Raw genomic sequence first — 19,521 nt, 5'->3', positions numbered from 1 at the left:
GAGAACAGCTTCGATACTAATGCTGCTTGTATGGAACGCTTAGTACTATAGGTAGGTGAGCAGTCTTTGATACCACTGATTTTCTTGTTCTCAGTTCCACGTACTGTTCAGGGATGGGCTTGATCTTTTCAGTCTTGTCTTTGCCGCTCTGGGTACTGGTATCCAAACTCAGTACTGAGTCTGTCTTAGAGTACTGACTCCTCTATGCCTTTGCTGTGCTAGCCTCACGCGGAGCCTGCATGGAACTCCCCTTGGGACCTGAAGTTTCCGTGGCCTTCTTGGCCGTTTATCCTTACCTCTTTCGGCTTAGAGGCAGATGTAGATGAGGACTTTGGTCCTGTAGATGTACTCAGTGTTGCAGTACCACCTACGTCTCTACCAGCGTCCAGTGACCAAGATGTCCATGTGGGGACAGCACTAGCTGTACTGGGCAGTCTATGCACAGGGGGTCCCCCTGCTCCTGGATCCAAAGCTGGACATAAAGCTTGCTCCATGATTAGGAGTTTAAACTTTATTTCTCTATATTTTCGGGATCTACCCTTGAAGGAAGTGCAGATCTTGCACTTCCTGAGGAAATGAATATTACCCAGACAACGGAGGAACTGGGAGTGTCTGTTACTTACTGAAATAGCCTGACGACAGGAGAGACATCTCTTGAATCTCAGGGAGCTCAACATTCCAGAGCAAAACGAATGACAAGGTAACCCTTAGAAGGGGAAATCTATATAACTATCTCTATGAATATAAAGTTGTGTGTGGTGGGTTGCTGGTTTTTTTGGGAGGGGTTAGAAAAAACAAGGGTAACAATTGTTCCAACAACCATAACACTAAGGTAAGTAACAATAAGAGATTGAGAAAAAGCTAAATATTAGCGAACAAGTCCATAGACTCTGTCTTGGGCCAAAGGTAGATGAGAAGGGACAGAGTGGTTTGCCTTCTGCAGACCCATACAGCCTCAGCACAGTGCCCAGAAAGGTGTGGGATATATGACTAGGCCATACAGGGACTGCTACCAAAAATCTCTGATCAAAGGCACAGGCACAGCTGAAGCTGAGCATCCACAGGGACACTATTTGAAAAAGAACATTATATTCAGGTTTCTATTATTAGTCCTCTTCTATACTAGGTACTTTCAATCTAGGAAAATCATTTTAAACAACTTTAAAATGTTTGTAATTTCTCCTCCAACCTTACAGGTGCATAAATAAAACTGACACTTGAAAATATTATAACCCTCTTTTGAAGGAGTTACTTTTGAGTCTGAAGAAATAAGGAACAAATAAAACTTCAATCTTTCTATTTCATTTCAAAACAATTGGAGGCTCATCATCTACCAAATATATTTCACAATCTGTTTGTATGAGGCAGCTACTCCCTAAGGCGAAATGAAAAGAAAGTGTAAAAAGTTCTCATTCTCATTTGTTGGGCATTAACTAAAATGGACCAATGGCCTCTTCAGTTGAAACAGCTTACGTACAACCAATCTCAGTTTCTAATTAGGGTTCTTGTTTGTGGAATTTATTTTCAGATTAAATCTTAAAAAATCCTATTATGAAATTTTATTACACTGAGATTTTATCTTTATTGGTTAATCCTAAACTACAGAAACAACTCACAACAATGCAGGAAACACCAAACCTATTTAAAAATTTTTTTATACCAAATTATTATAAAGAGCAGTATGTATTGACATTTAGATGCTTAAAAGGATACATACATTGTGGTATCTGAAGTTGCTTGTTAAATACTTAAAGTACAACCTGCACAACTTAAAAGTAAAAAAGCAGCTGTAGCAAAAAGTGTTTAATACTGCCAGACAGGCAAGCTAAAGGGTCGCTGTTCAAGGGTTACAAATCAAGTTTTAAAAACGTATGTTTAGTATACATCTTTATTTCAGTTAAATCTCTTTAGGCTGTAGCAATCTGTTGATTGACCTAATATTTGAGCACATTTTAAAAGAGAAGTGACTCATTAAGATTAATCCATTATATTAAATCACGCCAATATTTTCTAATATTTGACTTTAAAATTTTGAACATAAGCATCCGGAGTTCACTGTTACATTTTCAGCAAGCTGTTCCAATACACCCATTTTTTGTAAAGTGGATATGTTCTCCCCTCCCCCCCCACACACAGAATTCTTAGTCAAGAATGGCTGAACCATGTTTTCATTAAGCTCAAAAAAAAAAAAAAAAAAAAAAAAAAACCAATCAACTACACACTCACCTTTGGAGAAAGGCACAGAATTTCTCAGTTCTGCAGAATTTCAGTTTAGCAAGCAAAAGTTTTTGAAAGTGAGTCAGAAGAGGGGTTTAAAATGAAAACACTTCAACAATCTAAACTATAGTTGTTGATACAATTGGAGTGCCAATATAGAGTGCTTTCATCCTGCCATTAAAATTCCATTATATTACTCCTGCGGAAATTCTGTGACAAAAGATTAAAAAGTCTGCGCATAATATTTTAAAATTCTGCAAAGTTCTGCATATTTTATTTGTCAAAACAACACAATATAATCACACCAGTTACAATTATTTTGGTAAATTATTTCAAAATGCCTGTCAGTAAGTATGTCTGTAACTATACAGACAACAAAAAAGATTCCTCCAGGAGTAGAGTTAAAGAAACCCTTATGACAACCCAGTTCCTCTTTCTCCATTGGGTGTCTCAGAATGGGTGTGTCACACTTGCCTGCTGGGCACCATCTTGGGGCAAAACTCTGCCACTCCAGCCTCAGACACACACACACACACACACACCCCCTCTCCCCCAGAGCAGAGCCTGCTGCGGAGCACTCTGCAGCCCAGACACCCACATCCCTCCCTCCCCAGAACCCAGCTGTGGGGTGCCCCTCCCAGCCCAGACACCCTCTACCCCCAAAGCACAGCTACCCACAGCCCCTACTGCCCAGAGCCCAGGGATCCAGAGAGAGAAACAGCCTGATGCTGGGTGCCAGGGTTGTACAGAGTTTCCTGCACACCACATTCTTCCTTCAGGACATGCTGGGAACTGCAGCTGCCTGGAAACCTCCAGCTCCCCCTCTCCTTCTCCCCAGCAGTGTCCTGTATTTGCGAGCTGGAGAGTCAGACTCTGATGGGTCCAGTGGCCCCTAGCGATGGCCAGCAGCTCTGCAATACCAATTCTGCCAGGAAAAATGAAATTCTGTGCAGAACATTAATTCTACACAAATTCTGCATTGCTCAATGGTGCAGAATTCCCCCAGGAGTACTATGTAGTACTTGCCAATTAATTTAAATTATTCACTGTTAAATATTACGAAGTTTTAAAATGTATGATTCGAGACATCATCCCAAAAGCAGAATTATTTTGTGTTTTCTTTCCCATCCACCAATTAATGGGACCAACTTTTTCAGAAACAGAAGCCTAAAAAGCCTTATGTCCATACTTAAGCAATTGTCCTGATTTTTAGACATGCTGGGCACACACATAGCTCCCACTGAAGTCACTTTAAAATGGGGGATTTTTTTAGTTGCAAATACTTCATTAATGTGTAACATTATGTCTTCTAAGCTGGAATTTCTAGTATTTAAAACTAGAAGATTACACAAGACTTTTATAGTTGTACAGTTTATCTGTTTTATAGTGCAATGAGCTATTCAATTTCTGACCCAATTTAGATTAGTGAGACATTATTCAAATAGTCTTCTATAGGAGCTTGATCCTTCACCCATTGACTTCAGTGGTGCAGGATCAGTACCTAGTTGTGTAGAACATCAAAAATTCAAAATCTAAGATATTTAAAAAAATCAAAATTACACATTAAAAAAATTCTACACCACCAGAATGGGGAAGTAAGAAGAGAGGAGAAAGATAAATGACTGGCTGATTTATATCCAATGTCTATTCTAGCAGAGAATTTGTCAGTCTTATCAATCAGCTATGTTACCTCTATAAATAACTACTTTGGATGTCACAATCTGCATCAATGGGGTTTTCATAAAAGAAAAAGAGAGAAGAAATGTGAGAAGGGGAGAAAGGGACAAAGAGAAGAACAAAGGAAGTGACAAAGCAACAATGATCATGAACCCCCCCAAGTCAGGCTACCAGCGAGTGATATATTAGCAAATAATAGTACAGTATAAACAGTGTTCTTGATGCACTGAGGGAAATTTTCACTTTGTTTTTTTATATAATCATAATTTAAATGACAATATAAAATTACACAAAACTCTTCTGATAAAGAGTTCTTCATGAAAAGAGCACAGCTTTAAAAGTAAAGACTACTTTATAACTAATTATGGGGCTCACTTTTAAGTAAGAGCACAAACTGAAAGAAACAGTCACATATATTCTCAGCTCTTTTTAAAAAAGACCAAAAAACTCCTGCATTTTTATCCATGCAGGCTGAAATCTGCACTGCGTGAACCATCCTGAATCAGAGTGGGGGAAGGCTCTGCCCTCATGATTCAGATTGCAGGATTGGGGCGTTAACTCATTTATAGAATCTACTAAGGACTTAAAATTAGACACATTTTTAAGCACGTCAAGACCCAAGGTCAGGGTTATGTGTTATTTGCACAGGAGATGACGACCTCACAAACCCCTGAAACAAAGTACAAGTTGCTTCCTACTCCTGATTAAGACCCTGAAATTGGATGGCAAAGGATAATATTTTTTTCTTTTGTTTTTCATGTACTTCATTTTCTAAATATATTTATAATTTTAAGTCAACCTAAATGTGATTTTGCTAGGGTGCAATGTGCAAAAAGCCAGTACAAGGCCTTTGTATAATTTTAGTCCCACTTAAGGCATCATAAAATGGTTTTAGGAGTATTGAAATGGTACATCGATCTCTGCTGGGTTCTCTGCATTGGGGGGAATTTCACCCTGGACTGTTTATGGCTTAATTCTGCTGCCACCAAACACCAGGAGCAGGAGAAAGCCTTTGGGATTTAAAAAAAGTTTCAGGTCATGTTTATATCATCTTGATTTTACATAGCATTTTTCATCCCCGTACATCTCAAATCACTTTACAGAGAACATCAGTATCATTATCCCCAATTACAAATCAGGAACTGAGGTACAATGAGGGGAAGTGACTTGGCCAAGGCCACCCAGCAGTGCAGTAGCAGAGCTGGAGAATGAATCTGAATTGTCTCCTGAATGCCAATCCACTGCTCTAATCACTAGATAACCCTGCCTTCCCCCATTTGTAAAATATACCTCCAAAAGCTTTCCTTATTTTCTTTTCCATTTGGCAACCACTGAATTTGCTTCATGTGTTTCCAATGGATCTTAAAATAAAAAATGCATTTTTGGGTCTTTATTAGTGTACCATAGGTGTAAAACACTCAGACCCTGATAATGAGTGGGATACAATAACCTGAATATTATTATAGATGATGTACGAAGAATTTGGCGAACAGTATTTCCCTGCTACAACATACCCAAGATAAATACAAAAAAATATTTTTGTAATCTAATGAGGCCTAAAAAATATTTGTCAAGACTAAATGATCTTAAATTAGAATTCAGAGGACATTATCCATCAGATGATAATTTAAAGGAAAATCAAATTTTATTCAAAGCTAGTTTCCTAGAAATTTTTCTTGTGTTTTCTTTACAAAATGAAATTAAATTAAAAGACTTGAAATCTGTGTTTTGAGTAAAAAGTGTGCTACGTACCTGTTGTATGTTTCTTTGTGACTGTAAACTGGACTGCAGCCTTCTCAACAGAGGAACACCATTCCTAGACAGTCTTTTAAGTAACCAGTAACTGTGTACTCTTTCAACAAACTGCTTCTTCCGTTGAATGGCCACCTGATTCATAATTTTATTTAATCTAAAAACGTGGAAAAACTGAAAGTTTAATTTTTGCAGCAAAGCATCAAACATGTTTTTGGTTATGGAAATTAAATATCAAAATTTTCATTTCTATCAAGATATTTTGTGTACTACAACAATATTGCACTAACATTTATTATAAAATCTCTTTGGACTATATTGCTCTTGGTGCAATTTTATCTGATTGCTAAAATAAATAAAACCTTTAACAGCAACTACTCAACATTTTAGTTTCTATCAAATTACAAATTATGATACTAATATATGAAGATGTGTAAATTTTCATGAGTTACTAACCCAGGCATAAAAAATGATCTCAGATTAGATCTGACAGTAAAATCTCAGCAGTAGAATTTTTTTTTTAAAAAATGTTGACACTTAATCCTAAACCCCTGTAATTAATTTTCAGGGCCATAAAGCCCTATACAAATTTTCAGATGAATGTTTTGTGCGTTCATTACTTACTATTTTATGTTTAGTTTATTTTTTAAAAAAGAAGATGGATTTTTAGCTTTTTCTAAACATTTAAAATGCACCTTAGATATTAAAATATGTCAAAAAAACCCTCCTCTAGATTTGTTTTTTCTTAAGTGCCTAGAAGAGAGACTTTTCCGAAGAAAAAAGCAATATGAAAATTAAAACATCAGAACACTGATGCCATAGTTGTGCACACACAGCCTCAATGGAACGTATGTAAACAGGAGCTGCAAGACTGGGTCATCAAATAGCAATTATGGGACACTTTCTAAAGGTAAAAAAAAAAATATTTTAAAAGATTCTTAAAAGAGAACATGATCTATTTCGTTCAGTTCAGTAGTCTTAAACTAAAAAAGTTATTAATTTCTTAGTGGATAATCCATGTCATGTATTTACAAAAAAGTTTATAAATGTAAAAACAGGTTACTCACCTTCTGCTCCACTTCAGGTACGCATGTGCCTCTCGAGCCCTTGATCAGAGATTTTCCATTAGCAGTGTCTGTTTGGCCTGCACATGCGCTCTAGACAACCCTGTGCCACAAGAGTATCTAGGGCTGTGTGGGTGAACCACCCTCAGTTCCTTCTCTAGTCAAACATCCAGCAAGAACAGTCCAAAGCAGAGGGGAAGGAGGGTGAGTAGTGGAGCACCGACAGGGACACACACCTCAAAGAACCACAGTTACTGCACAAGGTGAGAAACCTTTTCTTCTTCTATGAGTAGCGTCCCTGTGGGTGCTCCACTTCAGGTGACTCCCCAACAGCATCCTCACATGGAATCAGAATCAAGACCAGGACTGAAGATCATACAACAGAACCAAGTTCCGCACCAGCTCTGATGGACCAACGCACAATTTAGAAAATGTATGTACTGAAGCCCATGTAGCAGCGCTGCATATCTCAGACACTGAAATGTTTCTGAGTAGCACCGTGAAAGTTGCTTGTGATCTGGTAGCGTCCTATAATCATTTGCAGAGGCAAAACACCAGCTGCATTGTAGAAAGCAGTAATACACCCACAGATCCATCTCAACAGTCCTCTGAAGAGATTGTGGACCTCTCTGAACTTTCTGCATTGGAGACAGAGTCTAGGTGATTTCCAAAATTGTTTGGTCCTATCCAGATAAAAGGCCGATGCCCATGGTACATCTAACATATGAAGAAAAGTCCCCTGCCGAGATTTATGTGGTTTAGGGAAAAAATACAGGTAGATGAATCGAATAGGATGCTCCCAATCTAACAGTGATGTGTCCATTGTCACAATTATTGTTGGAACTGGGCAGATGAAAAAGACACCTGCACAGACTTTGTGCTGATCTTTCCACCAATCCATGGAGTTCCCCACCTGGCAGGGAACTGTGACCTGTTTATCCAACTTAACTCTGGTTGAGGAATAGGACTTCATGAACCAGCCTTGAAAGTAGCCAAGGTGTAATCCTGCATTCTTGGTCATGAAGGTGCAAGCTGCCACATGACCCAGGAGCTGTAAGCCATTCCTTACTATAGTACTAGGGCTTCCCTGAATTGTCCAAACCAGATTCAAAGTTGTTAATCTGTCTGTGAGAAGGAAGTCCCTGGCTGCCAAAAAATCCAAATATGTCCCAAGGAATTGTATTCTCTGTACCGGGACTAACTTGGACTTCTTTACGTTTAGTTGGAGACCCAACTCCTGGAAGAGGGAGAGACCTGGGTGTAAGTTAGTATGGCTTCATAAAATTGGCCCTTATGTAACCAGTTGTCGAGATATGGGAAAACTAAAATTGCTTCTTACAAAGATAAGCAGCCAATCCTGCTAAACCCTTCGTGAACACCCTTGGGGCTGGAAAGAGATCTAGACAGGACCAAACAATTTTGAAACCACCTAGTCTTTGTCGCCAACGTAGGAAGATCAAAGGGGTCCACAATCTCTTCAAGGGACTGCTGAGATGGACCTCTGGTGTGTTACTGCTTGCTACAATGAAGCTCGTGTTTTGCCTCCCCAAAGGATAATAGCGCACTATACCAGATCATGAGTACTCAGTAATGAAAATGATCCCAGCCCATGGTGAAGCACAGGTATCTGACGTGTGCCAGAACCACCATCTGGAACTTTTCAGACTTTACAAATTTGTTCAGTCATCTTAGATCTAAGATAGGTCTCCACTCTCCAGCCTTCTTTGGCATGATAAAAGGGAGTAAAACCCTTTCCCCTGAGGGGATGGGACTGGTTCTATTGCTCCTAAACAAAGGAGGGAGTGTACCTCTTGACTTAATACAGTCTGGTGAGAGGGGTCCCTGAAGAAGGATGGAGAAGGGGGATGGATGTGGAGGGATGTGAAATGGATGGTGTACCCCGATGTTATAACATCCATGACCTGTTGTATTATGCTGCCAGGCCTATTGGAAATGGGAAGGGTAGTCTCCTGAAGTGGTGAAGGAGACAAATGGTTGCAGCTTGCAAACTAGAGGTGAGGAAGAAGTCGAGCCCTCAACCAATCTGTCAAAATTATTGTTTTGATAATGACTGGGTACTAGTGAAGGAGGGTAGGAAGTTCTTTTTCTCTGGAATCTGTCTTTTTCTAGCAGGTTCAGTGGCTCTGTGAAAACAAAAGTACTGACTTGAGTGCAATCTCTGGGCAGTCTGAGACCTGCTAAATCTCCTCGTTTGTAGGGGTGTATATATCCAGAGACCTCAACGTGGCCCTGGAGTCCTTCAGTTTTTGCATGGACCCATCCATAGCTCCCAAGCAAAGCTTCTGATCATCAAATGAGAGATCCTCAATCACATTCTGAGACTCTCTCAGGAATCTCGACAACTGTAGCCACGACACCCTGCACATGAGTGCAAGACAAGTAGTAATTCTTCCACTCTACTCAGCACTGATAAGGCCTCAACTTGAGTACTGTGTCCAGTTCTGGATATCACACTTCTGGAAAGATATAGACAAACTGAAGAAAGTCCAAAGGAGAACAAAAATTATTGGAAAACATGACTTATGAGGAAAGATTCAAAAAAACTGGTTTGTTCAGTCTGGAGAAGACTGAGTGGGGACTTCAATATGTAAATGGTTGTTATAAAGATGAAGATGATAAATTGTTCTCCTTAACTACCAAGGACAAGAGAAGTAGTAAAGGCCTTACATTTCAGAAAGGGGGATTTAGGTTAGACATCAGGAAAGCTTCCTAACTGTAAGAGTAGCTAAGCATTGCAACAAATTATCTAGGGAGGTTGTGGCATCTCTGTCATTAGCGGTTTTTAAAAACAGGTTAGCCAAAAAACCTGTCAGGGACGGTCTAGAATAGATAATACTCAGTCCTACCTCAATGCAGGAGATTGGATTAGATGACCTATCAAGGTCCCTTCCAGTTCTACATTTCATTTCTTGGGGTCCACGGCACCCAAGGACACTTGGACAGAGATTTTGGCTAAAAATTCTACTTAATGAGGACCTGGAATTGTTTTCTATGCTCCTGTCGAAGATGTACAATAAAGGATGCAAATTTGTTGTAATTCATGTAGTCATACTTGGCCATTGTTGCCTGATAGTTTGCGATCTGAAATCTGAAGGTCCTGGATGAGGAGGCCTCCCATCATGAAGGTTTTACCTTTTCTGGTCCTTGGCATAAGGAGCAGACCTAGAGTAATAATGTCTACCGTGCCTGTCTGCAGCATCCACCACCAGGGAATTAGTTTGGGTGTGGGAAAACAAAAATTCGGAGTCCCCATGGGACGACATAATATTTCTTATATGCCAGTTTACAAGTTGGTAGTACGGTGGCAGGAGTTTGCCAAACAGTCTTTGCTGGATCCAGGAGCACTTCATTAATAGGCAACACAATCTGGGTAGGTGTCACTGACTGCAAAATGTCCAGGAGCTTGTGATGTGAGTCTTTAACCTCCTCCAGTGGTATCTGAATGGTGTCTGTAACCCTCTTTGCAAGGTCCTATAATTGACGGAAATCATCGGCCATCAAAGGTGGCAGAAGTGTGACTGTCTCGTCAGGCAATGAAGACAAAATCGGAAGGAGAAGACTCTTTTCCGCCCTAGCTTCCTGTTCCTCAAAGGTCTCCTTGTGTTGGGGGTTTGCTGGAGAAGACTGTGTGACCCTAGTTTCCTGGTGTAGTGAAGCCGGAGGTCTGGCAAACTGCTGCTAATATACTGCGCAAGGAACTCAATATGGAAACTGGGAAGACCCATATAGGAGAGATGGTACCCAGGACTAATCCCACCATCCCTGACGGGGGCAAGGATCTTTCCCTTCTCAGTTGAAGTTGGAGGGTCACTGAACCCGTTCGGAGACAGACATACATGGGGGTATCCTGACCTGGAATGGTCAAAGGGAATGCTCCATCAGCAGCAGCTTCAGTTTGGTCTCCCAGTTCCTCCAAGCTCTAGATTTTAGAGCCAGGACAAAGTTACACTTTTGGGAGATATGGAATTCCTCCAAGCAACTGATGCACTCAGAGTGGCTGTTGTTGATCGTGAGAGCCTCCCAACAAGAGAGCAGCATTTGAAACCTGGCAAGCCAGGCCTACTAACCCAAGCCAAATAATCTTTTAAAAAAAAAAAAAAGGGGAGAGAGAAGGGGGGGAAAAAGAGTTGGATCCCTTAGAGCTCTGTCTCAGGCCAAAGTGGTAGAGAAGGAACAAATGTAGCCCTATACACCTATGCAGCCCTATATACCCTTGGACTGCAGCAGAAGGTTGGGTAGAGCACATGTGTGGGTCAAACAGACACTGCTAATAGAAAAATCTCCAATCAAGGGCTTGAGAGGGTCATATGTACCCAAAGTGGAGCGCACATAGTGACCCTACTAAAAGAAGAAGTAGTTTCACCCACTGCCAGTGGTAACCAGTTTAGCAAGTAATTTAATTTCTCAGTGTCAGACCTCTATCCAAGTCTAGACCACTTTTGACGCGCTGAAGATTATTAATTTATCTGTAACCACTGTTTTCTGAAGATAATCAAAATAGATCCCCAACTTTTTAGGCCTACTATTGCATGCAAATGAGATGGGAACGCACAAAATTCTAAAGCTATTCATGCAAACAAGTGCTGTTTTATTTCAGTCCCTGCAACGGAACGCAAAAGCTTTACAAGGCTCTAACCACAGTTCCCTTCTGAGTGGGAGGTAAAATAATAAAGGGTTACAGAAACCTCATCTCTGGGGGAAGGAGTGTAAGAGTGAATGGAAACATTTTTACTTTCTCTTTGGTAAGATATTATAACAAATGTACATCCATCTAGAGTAAAACACTCTAAGGATGTTTGAATAAAACAAAATATTGCAACAAGCAGTAGCAACTGCAGAAAAGGTGTTTGTTTGATTTTGTACATGACTATCAAAAATTACTTTTTTTAGTAGAGGTATAAGATACCGGCATATATTTTGTTTTTTTGTTAATATAAAGAATGAGACAGTTCTTAAAAAGAAAAAAAAAAAAAAAAAGGGAAATTCCAAAACTAAAAGCTAAAGTTACAAAAGCTTGGGCCTAAAAAGAGGTCCTGTATCTCCGACAGACAAGCCAGATTATCTGGAAGCTAAGGGTAACATTTTCAAGTGCTAAAGCAATTTAGGGTCCTAAGTCCCAGTGACATTTAATGACTAATTATATGTAACTTAGATGCACTTGAAAATGTTACTTTAAATAAAAGCAATACTGCTAAGCAAGCATGTAGAAATCCGGCTGCTTTGCAAATCTCCTGGATAGAGGGGGAAGTGTGGCCCATGGGGAAGGAAAAGGACTGACTACCCTGAGGAAAAATCAGAGGCTGGCTGCCACAACAGACTTTTCTGATATGGGATAGGCTTTAAGACCATACTAAGCTGATAAGCAACACAGTAAAAGATACAGTCAAATAACTGCTTTGACATGGTTCTCATGGAGACAGAAAAACCTATTCAACTGAGTCAAAAATCTGGGTCAAAACTACACCAACTTGAAGATACCCAAGTAACCACAGCTTGAGATTCTTGTGTGATCAGATGTGGTGAGACTAAACCACAAAATCCTTATCAGGTTTAAGAATTGTATTTGTTAATCCAACAGGGGACTACTGGATTCTTGGAGCATTTGTGTCCCCCAATCTTAGCCAGGACATTTGCTATCAAAGGTAACAGCAAACACGTACTTAAACACAAACACGTACTTAAGTGCCATTCCTGGACAAGGAAATTTCTGCCACTGATCCATCTCGGTTAGGACTACTGCTAACATTTCAAACCTCTTGCAGCTTCTAAACTGCCATTTTTAATAAAATCTTCTTAAATAAGTTTCAGGGATTCACTCCCCCCACAAATATTTTTATACACAGATATTATAATTCTAGTAATAATCTAAAGCTCTTTCAGAAGCAAACAGTGTATACACCATCGGAAAGCTGGGAGTTTGCTATACCAGTAAACCCTCCTGGTGTAAATGCAGCTTATACCAGCAAGAGTGCTTTAATTGGTATAACCTTGCATCAGTTCCCAGCTACATCAGCAAAAGCACTTTTTGCCAGTATAACTGTGTACACACTAGGACTTTTACTGATATAAAAATTAGGGCTGTCAAGTGATTAAAAAAATTAATCACACTGTTAAACATCCAAAAATATTTCTATTCTATTGTTTAACAGTGTGATTAATCATGATTAATTTTTTTAATCACAGTTACTTTTTTTTGAGTTAATCGCGAGTTAACTACAATTAATCGACAATCCTAATAAAAATGTTGTTGGGGGGGGGAGGGGGAAGAGAAGAGACATCATAGCTGTAACCAACATTACTATACTAAGACAGTTTCAAGTGTAGACCAGGATTCACAGAAATGTTGGGGTAGGAGATTAATGGGAAGAGTGCTCATGCAGGCATTAAAAGTGCAGGATAAATGTAAATTTTTGCTCTGATCTGGAAGAATCGCTGCAGGAAAGGCAGGTCAGTCTCCACGTTTGTGCAATTGCTGACCTCTCTTCTGAGACTGCTGACAAGGGTGCAAAATTTGTTAACGTTACTATGGGGCATCCCATCCCTGAGGAACTGAATGTGTATATTATAGATTAAAAACAAACTTCAAAATTCAGTATTCCTAAAGCCTTTCTGTATTGTTTACTTCTTAGAGAGTTGTAAAAGGAAAGTAGCTCTGTTCCATTGGCCCTCCATGTATAATTGGTCCTGTCTAATAGGACCAGACTTTGAGCTTCCAAGTTGTTGTTCTAGATAGAAACCAAAAGCACAAATGCACGTGCTACCATCCTCACACTGGCTATTTTCTAAAGCTATTTTGTCTGACTGCTACCTTTTAATTTCTTGAGTTTCCCCTGGCAGGCCCCCTGCTGGTTTCCCCTTTCCTGGGCTCCACTCCAAAACCACAAAGATGTTTAAACACTTTCACAACTGTTATACTTGTTTCACAGCCTTACAGTTCTGCTTGCAGCCGAAGTATTACTATAACTGTGGAACTGGGATATACTGAAGTCCTTACTCATAATTTTTCAGTTGGGGATTTACCTAACGGTTGTCAAATGGGAGCTGCATATATATATTCCATCTGCATGACATTCCAACTTCCAAACTGGGAAGTTAAGCTATAAGTGAATTTTGGCTTGAAAACAATTGCATCCAGAAAAGGATTTTGATTGATTGTTTTAAAGTCTTTGAAAGACTGTGGCTTAGGTAGATATAGCAAAAGGACAGGTTTTTTTCTAATGTGGATAATTTCTTTATTCAAATATGTTTTCATGGACTGCTTGGCCTCCCAACAGCAATCTCACAGAACATCTCCCCCATTATTATGTCGGCCAGTTCCTCTCTCAGTTTCAATTATATACCACCACTATGGCAGCTACAGTAATTAGTTACATGAAAACATAACATATTTTTAGTTGCCCTTTAGATGTGATGTAGCAGCTTGAAATAAGGAAAGCCAGTACTATAAGACCAGCCAGTTCTCTTCTACTGCAGCAACTGCTCCACAGTTTGAGAACCACTAACCTAAAAGAACCAGATAAATATTAAAATATGTAGGGCCCAAACCTGTGACATACTGTGCACCCAAAACTTCTATTTGGCTTCAATGGCACTTGCCCATTTTGGCAATTTGCATAATTAAATCCACAGTGAATAAACACTAGCTTATGAAGTTCTTAAGCAGAAACAAAACAAACAGAAAATATTTGCATAACAGTGCATATGACACAAATAAGCAAGAAAGAAAGATCTATTACAGCCTCCACCTCCTCAGAAAGACTGGTCCATCTTTATAACTTTTTATATGCCAAAAGAAAAAAAAAAATCCACACACACATTTTATAAAAGGAGGCTAATGCATCGGATCTATTATTCAAGCAATTACAGTAGTTTCTTTGTTGCTCAGCAGAATTGCTTTATTTAACAGAATCAAATATAACCTGTTAAGAGTCTTCTGCAGTCTCCTGGGGTGGGAGGGAAATCTTTAAAACTTCTGATAAATGTTACCGAATATAACCAGAGACTGTTTCTTGTAGGGACACCAGAAGTAAAGAGGGTGTCTAAATAATGGGAGTTTCGGGTATAAAAACAAACTTTCTCTCTTAAGTGATGACTGGAAGAAATATATGGAAATCAAAATTCACATTAGGCAGTGGTAAAGGAAATATGCTACCTGTGCAAATTAATGTGGATCTTTTTAACATAATGCCACACAATTCACTTTAATTGGTAGCTTACTGACGGTATCTAATTAAGAGACTAATACCAAATAGCAAGAGTATGGCAGTTCAGGATTAAGGACTCAGTTATTACAACAATGCAAGAAAGTTTCTGTAGTACTTGCCTACATTACACATTTACTAGGCTTTCAAAATGCAGACCACCTAAAATGAGAGTCTTCCCACAAAAGTGCAAATGTGTATTTTTCCAGTATAATTATATTAACTGAACTTATGTGGTAGTCACTTCCTATTCTTGTATATAGATATCATAAAGGATCAAATGCCCAAACAACCAGTTATATGAATGAAAAGGACACTTAACAACCGGAAATCTAATCAGTTTTGAAATATGAACTATAACTAAAATTTCAGGTACTATTCCTATCCCTGAGTTTCCTTCATTCCTGCCAATTTTTATGACTTTACAGTCTTATTTGTTATTCCCTCCCTTGCTGTTATGTTAAGAGATCCACAAAAAACAAGCAAAACTAAATGCCTAAATGAAATATAGTCACTAACTAAAACAATACATTGCTGACTTTCTACTGACTCATCACTGATGCTAGTGTACACACACACAAAAGGAGTCAAATTTGCGTCCATTCTATTCCAACTTCCTTATTTCCCAAACAATAAAAATTTCTAGAGAGAGAGGAAGAAATTTTATTTTAATATGCTTCTTACATAATGGAAACAAAGGATATGAAAGTATGACATTTTCAATAATTTTCACTATTAAAGGTTAAGAATATAACTATAGGAAGTTAAATTAAATCACGGGGACGTTTAATTACATTTGAATTTCTGATTATCTAGTGTTTGAGATCAATTACTTTAGTATTTTAAAAGGAAACAAGGTGATCTTCAAAAAGAATCCCAGGAGATTCTTGGTGCTTTTAAAACTACACTTAACAATACACAGCAACTCACAGAAAGAAATAAGGCTCTGATCCGACAACGAAACATGCACATAACTTTATACACTTCCAGTAGCCCCAATGAAGTTAATTGAAGTAGAGCTTGCTGGAAAATGGAATTTCTGCCCCACAGAAAATTGTGTCCCAATTCAAGATGAATAGTAAGCACCTCAACAGTTTTTTTGTAGGACAAATTCTGAAAAATTCTGTTTTGTGAGAACCAAAACAATTTTTATGGTGGCCAGCTACTCACCTGGAAGGCTCTGGTCAATTTCACTTTCTCCTTACAGGTAGAAAGTTAAATTGACAAGAACCCTCAAAGTAGACTCAGCTGGACACTGAGTTCTTCCCACTCCCCAGCTGCCTAAGATTTGGGAAGCACAGCCTCCCCATCTCCCCTCAGCCTAGCTGAAGCTGCTCCTCAGCTGCCTGCCTGGATGGCTCTTGTCAATTTCACGTTTGCTCTGACCACAGCCTTCTAATCAGGCAAGGGTGCCATCATTTATATTTTCCAGCAAAAGTGAAATTTTCCCACAGATTTCCCACAGATTGTTTTTAAGAAAAGGACATTGAAGAAAATTTCTGACCAGGAAATATTCAAAATATAAAAAGAAAAGGAGTACTTGTGGCACCTTAGAAACTAACAAATTTATTAGAGCATAAGCTTTCATGAGCTACAGCTCACTTCATCAAATAAAGACTAACATGGCTGCTACTCTGAAACCTGTCAAAATATAAAGTTAAATATATGTATCACTTTTTGCAGGATTTGGGTCTAAAGATCCACAGTTTTCCTTGGAAAAAAAATGGGGGCCTCATCCAGCACCAACTGAAGTCCCATTGACTTCAACGGGCATTGGTTCAGGCCCTAGAGGATTCATAGTTTTTTTTAAGGCCAGAAGGGATTATTAGATAATCCTATTGGATCTCATATATAACAAGCCATAACATATCATGATTAAATCATATTTTACAGAAAGGCACCAGTCTTCATATGAAGACTTTATGAGATGGAGAATCCACCCATTCTGATGGTAGTTTGTTCCAAAGGTTAATCATCCTCATTGTTAAAAATTATGCTCTATTTCTACTTTGAGTTTGTCTTGCTTTAATTTGTAGCCATTGGTTCTTGTTACAACTTTCTCCACAAGATTAGAGAGCCCTTTAGTACCTGTTTTTTTCTTCCCATTAAGGTTCTTCATGAAGCTCACACATCCTTCCCTAGGCTCTCATTATGATAAAAAGCAATAAAACAAAGTTTTTATTTTACATTTTATATTAGTACTTAAATGACAATTACCTCACTTTGCTTTTAGTAAAGTCAATGTAAGCCCTTTACCTTCACTTCTCACTCACACTATGGAATGTAAAACCAGGTCTCCATTTTCTAGAGTTCTCGCAAAAACTCTACCTGTCCAGTCACCCATTTGAGTAATTATTTTTTTTTTGGATGGGGCAAGTAAAATATAAACATTTATTAATGTAACAGGTGAGCAGGGGGTTTTGTTTTTGTTTTGGGGGGGTTCGGTGTCTTGGCTGGTTAGTTTCATGAGTTTTACAAGGTTAATATAACTACTCCTGTATAGTGATATAGGATGTGACCTTCAAAGGAGTCAGGCATACAAATCCTTTTGAAATCCAATGGTTTTTGGGAACCAAATTCCTTTAGGTTCCTTTGACAATCCCAAGCAGGAATTGCTTTGTTTCTAGTATCTTTAAATACTATCTTGTAGGGTAGCTGTTTAAAAAAATCGCACTGAAAATATTTTTTAAGAGGCATTTACTCTTTAAATATCTAATAAATTTTAAGAGTTTTTCTTCCGTGTCCATCACCACAGCACTTACCTCAAAGGACTACACATAGCAATGAGGAATGAAATACTGATCAAAAATTATACGCTTAAAAATAAAAAGCAGAAATATAACATCATATATGTTAATTCTTCCTACCTTCCCATTTTCTATTGTCTAAGCCTTCATGTGGCTTATCTTAATTATAATTCATGGAGTCATACAATATTTAGAACTTGCAAACTTAGTGTATGAATTTATTTCCTACTGATTTAGATTATGCAACTTTCCTTTTAACCGATTCTATAGAAAATTTGAAGTCTTACTTCTATACCTCAAGGGTATTTTTGTTTGTTTTCCCTTGAAGAATTGCGTGCCTCTTTTCTCTCTAGAAGAGTACTGAACCGTGGTCTTTCCCTCCTTTTTGCAGTTCTGTAACCTTCTTGTGAAATAAATAAAATGACCAGTAAACAGTATTTTTGGCAATGTATGTTGAAATCAAATTTCTTCTATAATTGAAGAGGAAGAACCAACCACTTCTCATTGCCTTTTTATCTGTCAGCACGAAAAATTTTAGTTAATACATGCAATTGGTAGATAAGTGAATCTCAAAATATTTCAGATTTTTTGCCTTTAAAAAACTGAAGTTCTGTTTTAGTTACCCTGTTGGTTCAGGGCAAGAACTTTGGACTTATCTATGTTAACTGAAAACAAAGAACATCAGTTATACCCATGTATGCAATTATCAGGGACTGAAACTCTTTGGAAGATGCACTAGAGATTGCCTGCAAAAATACTAACATTTGTCTCCACTTAGGTTAGAGAAATACCATCTATTCTCCAGTTGGCTTGCACTGTACATATGAAACAAACAGAAAGTAACTCAGGAAAAGAAAAAGGAAGGACATACCTATGGCATGTCTCTATGCACAATTTATAATTAACTGATGAAGTCAGACTTTCTTCCCAATTGATTAGATTTTTATACAGAAGGTTAAGATAAACCAATTAATAATTTGGGACATGTGAGTTACGTGTAAGGAGGTTTTCAGTAACAACATAGCACGTTAAGTACCCCCCAACAACTTTATCAGAAACCTTTTTTACAAATAGCAGAAAAGCTGTTATGGGAAAAACAGGGAGCAGGAGGGTTGCTTGTTAAAATACAATAGTGTTTATTAAACTTAATTTAAAATCCATCTACACACCCAGGTTGGCCAGCTTGGAAAGAGAGGTTTGAAGCTTCTTTGCCAAAGTTTGCCCAAACTATCAATGAGAAGTGTGACTGTCACAATTCAGTAGCTCTTTTCCTGGTTCAAGTAAAAGAACTTCTTCAATTTTTATTCAGTGAAGGGGACAGTGACTTCAACAAATAGTCTTACATATCCACCAGAGAGGTTATCAACTTAATGAAACTTATAGGACAATCAGTCTTCCTTAGTGACCAATTTCCTACTTCCTTCGGAGCCTCTAAATTTCTTTCAGTAATTTGATCATCCAATTAATTATTTTTCATCCAGACATGACAAGTGTTATACAGCTATTTGGTAGTTATGGCATTTTGTGAGGCTGCTGTTTTTTCCTCCCCATGTTAATTATGTGGATGTATTTTGTCATTGTCAGGAGGTGCAGACAGTGTGAAATACACACCTCTTACTCTTTTATAAATTCAAACAAAACAATATTGTACATTAGCCACTTATCCTCCGATTCAAATTTATACAGTTATCAACTAAAACACTCAAATATTTATCTTCAGATTTTTTGTGGTACCATCACCAGGAGTGATAATAAAAATAAAAATAAACATTTTGATGTTGCCACTTTCCTGATATCGCCACTGCATAATATTATCACTATTATGCCAAAAGAAAACCTCAA

General features: G+C 38.3%; 1 protein-coding gene across 6 annotated transcripts in view; it reads right to left on the bottom strand.

Annotated features, from left to right (window-relative positions):
- Positions 1 to 19,521, bottom strand: part of BRD1 (bromodomain containing 1) — a 107,213-nt gene that overhangs the window by 71,279 nt on the left and 16,413 nt on the right. For 5 of the 6 annotated variants that reach the window (XM_084616700.1, XM_084616696.1, XM_084616699.1 and 2 more), the window contains exon 3: positions 5,647 to 5,803. The exons of the other annotated variant lie outside the window; for it this stretch is intronic. In XM_084616700.1, the coding sequence (XP_084472826.1) occupies positions 5,647 to 5,803 (157 nt within the window). The remainder of the gene's footprint in view (positions 1 to 5,646; positions 5,804 to 19,521) is intronic. 6 annotated transcript variants of the gene reach the window in all.

This window comes from Lepidochelys olivacea (genome assembly GCF_965140295.1).
Source record: "Lepidochelys olivacea isolate rLepOli2 genome assembly, chromosome: 1".
In the NCBI taxonomy this organism is placed as follows: domain Eukaryota; kingdom Metazoa; phylum Chordata; order Testudines; family Cheloniidae; genus Lepidochelys; species Lepidochelys olivacea.
This window is presented reverse-complemented; position numbering and strand designations above follow the sequence as displayed.